At 46.7% G+C, this 5500-nt stretch overlaps 1 protein-coding gene across 6 annotated transcripts in view; it reads left to right on the forward strand.

Annotated features, from left to right (window-relative positions):
* GZF1 (GDNF inducible zinc finger protein 1) overlaps positions 1–5500 on the forward strand; it is a 25686-nt gene that overhangs the window by 12751 nt on the left and 7435 nt on the right. For 2 of the 6 annotated variants that reach the window (XM_035902389.1, XM_035902390.1), the window contains exons 1-2: positions 664–797; positions 3084–4450. In XM_035902389.1, the coding sequence (XP_035758282.1) occupies positions 792–797; positions 3084–4450 (1373 nt within the window). In that variant the 5' untranslated portion in view covers positions 664–791. Of the gene's footprint in view, positions 1–663; positions 798–2767; positions 2869–3083; positions 4451–5500 lie in introns of those variants that run through there. The other 4 variants (XM_035902391.1, XM_035902387.1, XM_035902388.1 and 1 more) reach the window with 4 other exon arrangements.

Raw genomic sequence — 5500 nt, forward strand, 5'->3', positions numbered from 1 at the left:
GAAGAAGCCTGCTGAGGGAGGAGGAGGAGGGCGAGTGGCCTCGTCACGTACGCTGCGGGGAAGCGCGTGGCGGTGCCCTGTCCATCCTCCCGGGAGTCCTGGGCTGGGCTCGGTGCGCGTCTCTGAGGGCCCCCGCGCTCTCGCAGGGGCTGCAGGGTGTTCGTGGGGTGCTCTGGCCTGATGTCTAAAGTGCGGCTGGGCGTCCATGGCACCGTGCTGTCCTTCGCTTCACAGGTTTGACTTCGGCTCCAGCCCCCCGGGCTGCGCCTGTGGTTTTGGTGCCAATATCGCAGCTTTGACAGTTAGAGCAATCTATCTATCCTTAGATAGCTAAAGCAATCCTAAAGGAGGCAGGTGGGGGTCTCTTCTGTTGGACTGTGTTGAATTGTTGGTGCAGAAGAACGGACAAGCTTGTGGGATCGCAATCTGTTAAATCTAGCTGGCTCGCTATTTTTTCGGCTTGTTTTGCCTCTGGAAGGGGACGCATTCGTGGTCTGCATGCAAGAGTTGCTTTTATTTGAATCTCAGCTCTACAGGCCAGTCCTAGCGAGCAGGCTCAGTTTGCAGATTTTCAGGCCTTGCCTTTTTTTAACTATATCATGCTTCTGTTGTTGTGCCAGCCCAGCTCTCAGCAGCTCCGTATACTTGCCGGAGGAGCGGCAATGAAAAGCCTGCACAGTGCAACATGTCTTGCTGCACGCATTGGATTAGTGCTCCTCCTCTGAACAAATTCCAAACCAGTGGAAGGCGAGCGATGCGTTTTCACAGTGGCTTTTGATTCTGCAAATACTATGGTGGTAAGAGCAGGAGGTTTCTGCTTTGCAGCCTTAAGAAAAAAAGGAATCAGCATGGTGTGTCTGTTAACACGCATGTCTCTGGTCAGCTCCCAAAACGAGCAGCTTGCCGAGTACAGTTATGAGCTCGTTTGCCCCAGTGGGAGAAGTTTGTGGTTTGGGTTCTTGTTTCCTGCTGGGGATTGCTGTTGTCTACACATAACCACAGCTTTTTCTATGTGCTCAGATGGAAAATGGATGGATAGCTGTGAAATAATAAGTAGTTTGAAAATAATTGTGTTGTGAGGGGAAAAAAGTTACGTGTTTATGTCATTGATGATTTTGGATAAAGAATTTGGTGAGTCTTTGCTTAATTCATCCTCAAATACTCGGAGTGCTGGCGGAACTGGGAGGAAAGAAATCGCAGAGTGACTGTGGAGAAAGGGAAGCAAAGTTTCAACATCATCTTTTGTGCTTATTTATAGGAGTCAGCCTTTCCATCAGCAGTCGAATCGTGTCATTCCCATTTGTATAACATTCCTATTAAAACTGAAGCGTAGCACTGGGCTTTGCTTGTAAAAGCAGACAGCGTTTTGAGATGCTTGTTGAGCTCTGAGCTGGCACAGGCAATTATTTATCCCCTTCTTTTGGTTTAGGTGTAGTAAGCATAACTCGGTAACTGGTGCTTAGGTATTTGTTAGCATAACATTAACGGAACTGTTTAAATCTCCATAGTAAGCCTACTGAGCTGAAGATTCAAAGGCTAGGAAATAAGAAGGGTTTGGATCCAAGGATAATCTTGTTCTGTAGAATCGAAGGAGGGGGTTTGGGTGCCTGTGGTGGACGGTGTTCCCTGCTCTCCCGCTTGCTTGTGGCGTGAGGTTGGGGAAAGGATTCTGCTTCCCTCGAGTCTTGTCTGCCTTGTTTGTAAACTCCTTAGGGCAGGGGCTCCCTGCAGCTTTTTACCTTCCGTAGTACCTGCTCCACAAAGCATTCATTCTACATGGCTACTGAAAACCTCCATGAATCTGTGTGCTTTGTAGCTCTGTTTTACCACCACTTGAAAATATTTTGTCAAAACTTTTATTACACTGGGTTGCGAGTCTAACTTTTGGGTTGTGGAAATGCGTATGGACTAAAATTTGAGTTCGTAGCTCTATGGGAGCAGAAGGTATCTCTTTCTGAGGCTATGAATATTATTCTCATGTCCCCCTCTTGTGCTTCATATGGCTTCCTTACTGTTGTATTAATATAAATTTTGTTCTGTTTGTATGCTTTTTTTTGATTTATCTTCCTGAGCAAGATTTCTAGCGTCCCATGTGTAAAAGGCTGCGAGTCTACTGTACCCGAGCACATACAGAGGGAAGAAACCTTAGTTAACTTTTAGGAAGTGGAAAGAACTTCTTCGTGTTCAAAAGGCATGCGTACGTAGTTGCTAGGAACACAGTGAAACTCAATAAATTGCAGGGGAGGTGTGGCTTAGAGCCACAGAAATACTGTTTGTTCTGGGAGCAAACTTTCTTTTAAAAAAAAAAAACAACCCTCGGTTCTTTTGAGAACTTTGGAGTAGCTTAAAATGTTACTTGGAAACACGACATAACCTAAATGGTAGTGGAAATGGTGATGCCCCCGTAAGGCTATAAACAGGCATTTGAAATTTAGAGGCTGTAAGTCCATTCTGAGTGATGAGTTTTTTCAAAAAGAAAACACTTCAAGGAAGTTTTGTCGTTCCTTCGGTTTACAGTGTGAGAACATGATTGCGCAGTCTCCTACGCTTTGGTCGGTTAAGCATTTGGAATTTTATCCGAGTCTTGTTTAAAAGTCTTATCTCGAAAGCCTGTTTAAGGAAATGTTTATTTAGGATCGCAGTTAACTTTTACTTAATCTTACCTTTCTCTTATTGCCTGATTAGGAGGGCGAATAATTTCTTAATTTCATGTGCCTTAATGAGAACACATCTTTTGATCTTCCTGTTTGCTTTGTCCCTATTACAGGTTCTAATAGTCTCAAGTGTTTCGGGTGAAATTACGGGTGAGATTTAAACTCAAATTAAATTCAGAGCAATCTCTGCGCACGACTGGCGGCACAGTTTTAGGTACGGCCACTTAGGGTGATGCTTTTTGAAATCTGCGCTTCTAGCCAGGCTTTTCACAATGCTCCTTTGAAAGTCAGGTCTCTGAAGCTCAAGCACCTTAAGTGCTGAAATCTGAGGCGAAGCGCTCTCGAAAGCCTGGGCGTGACTTTTGGCCACTGAAATCTTTGGGTTTGTTAGCTTCCGTGCAAATAGCTAATGTGCAATGTTGTTAACAGCTTTTTGCAGAGAGAAGAAAGATGGAAAGTAATGCAGTTTTACTGGAATCCAAGTCCTCGCCTATCAACCTGCTGAATGAAATGCACCAGCTGCGTCTCCTGGGCCACCTCTGCGACGTGACTGTCAGCGTGGAGTATCAAGGCGTCAGGGCAGAGTTTGTTGCTCACAAGGCTGTATTGGCAGCAACAAGCAAATTTTTCAAGGAGGTGTTCCTTAATGAGAAGGGCATGGATGGCCCAAGGACCAACGTGTTCTTGAACGAGGTCCAGGTTGCTGATTTTGCTTCGTTTCTTGAGTTCGTCTATACTGCTAAGGTAGAAGTGGAAGAAGACAGGGTGCAGCGCATGCTAGAAATAGCTGAAAAGCTGAAGTGCTTGGACCTCTCGGAAACCTGCTTTCAATTAAAGAAGCAGATGCTTGAATCGGTGCTGCTGGAGTTGCAAAACTTCTCGGAATCACAGAACTCTGAGGAAGAGAGCGCTACCCAGCCAAGCCTTTTGCTTGAGTCCAAAGCAGCTGCTGTGGCAGAAGCTGACCAGGCAGACTGTCCTCTGGATCCTGCAGATTGCCCGGTAGGCAGGCCCAGCAACGGAATGTCTCCTGAGATGCCTGCTACCAAATCGAAAGAGAAGATGGACAAAAAGAAGGAAATGATGAAGCCTCCTTATGCCAAAATCAGAAGGGCGAGCGGGAGACTGGCTGGGAGGAAAGTGTTTGTGGAAATCCCGAAGAAGAAATACACACGGCGGCTGAGAGAGCAGCAGAAGAATGCAGAGGTTGCTGTTGAAGAAAACAAATATCCTCAAGGTCAGGAAATGTGCGATACGGAGAGGGAGGAGGAGCAAGCGGAGAACAACATCAAACCTGAAAGCGAAGAATGCGATGGCAACTGTGAATCGGAAGAAAACCTGAAAAAATCTGAAGAGGACAAAAAGAAACGAGGCAGTAACTTCAAGTGCAGCACATGTGAGAAGGAATTCCTGTATGAGAAAAGCTTTCTCAAGCACATAAAGCACAGCCACGGCATTGCAGCTGAAATCGTTTATCGGTGCGAAACCTGCAGTCAGACCTTTGCCAACCGGTGCAACCTAAAAAGCCATCAGCGCCATGTCCACAGCAGCGAGCGCCACTTCCCTTGTGAGCTCTGCGGTAAGAAGTTCAAGAGGAAGAAGGACGTCAAGAGGCACATTCTCCAGGTTCATGAGGGTGGTGGGGAGCGTCATCAGTGCCAACAGTGTGGAAAGGGGTTGAGCTCCAAAACTGCCTTGAGGCTCCATGAAAGGACGCATACAGGCGACAAGCCTTATGGGTGCACAGAGTGTGAGGCTAAATTTTCTCAGCCTTCTGCACTTAAAACACACATGAGGTATGAACAGACTTAACTGGCCTTGTTAGATTCTGGGGGGAGAAGCAGAGTCCCCTGGAACACACCTTGAGCCTTCAAGTGAAGTGGGGATGTAAAACGTGACTGACTGGGAAGTTTCCGTATTTCCTTTTTTTTTTTTTTTTTTTCATAGCTTTTTTTTTTTTCCCCGCTTTTCAGGTTAAGGGAGTTGCTGTAATTTTCTTGAAGCCAAAGTAGGGGTGCAGGGGCCGAGGCCTGCTGCTGCTGAAGCACACGGTTAACTTTTCTCATGGGAGTAGAGCTATTAAGAGTCAATGGGATGTTGGCACCCCTGTGCCAAATTATGCGTAGGATTGGGGCTATAATTATGTCAGCTAATATTCAGTAGAAAAATGTTATGCAATGAGGATGAAAATATTCTAAAAAGATTTGGCCGTGTATTAAATTCGAGAACACCAGGTTTGGGTGCTGAGCGTAGAAAACAGCTGATATGTGATTAGAAACAGGCTGACGCGTCACCCTCTGGAGGCGAGTGAAGCGCCGAAGGCACCCACGCGGAGCTGATGAAATCGGTGGTAGCGCCTACATCGCAGTGAGACTCAACGGCGGAGGTGCAAACGGTCTAGAGAGTTCACGGGGGAGATGTTGTTATCAAGGCAAACTGTTAGGGGCTTTTATCAGTCCACCAAAGCAGTCACCTGCAAGCCAAAGTCCAGGTTACAGCCAGGGAGGAAGCGTGGAGGGGGAGGTATGGAAGAAATACCCCGAAGTACTAACCGCTCAGATCCCCAAAAGGGAAGGCGGTGGTGCTCAGCGTATTCCTAGGTGGCGTTCCCTGCAAGGCAGAAGGGTTCATCAACCACCACTTTGTTTCACTGCCCCTTTTCAAGTCAGTGGGTTTACTCCCAGGGGTAGAAAGCGCATCCAGAAGATGTTTTACTGGAGCGCTCCTGCGATGTTATTGCTGACACAGCTCTGTGGCATCTCTCTTCCATCCACGTGTCCTTTCTTAACCGCAAGTAACTCCTTAGCGCTGCTTAAACAACTAGGTTTGGGCATAAGTGGAGTTTG

Source organism: Egretta garzetta, unplaced genomic scaffold (genome assembly GCF_000687185.1).
Source record: "Egretta garzetta isolate BGI_Z169 unplaced genomic scaffold, ASM68718v1 scaffold819, whole genome shotgun sequence".
In the NCBI taxonomy this organism is placed as follows: domain Eukaryota; kingdom Metazoa; phylum Chordata; class Aves; order Pelecaniformes; family Ardeidae; genus Egretta; species Egretta garzetta.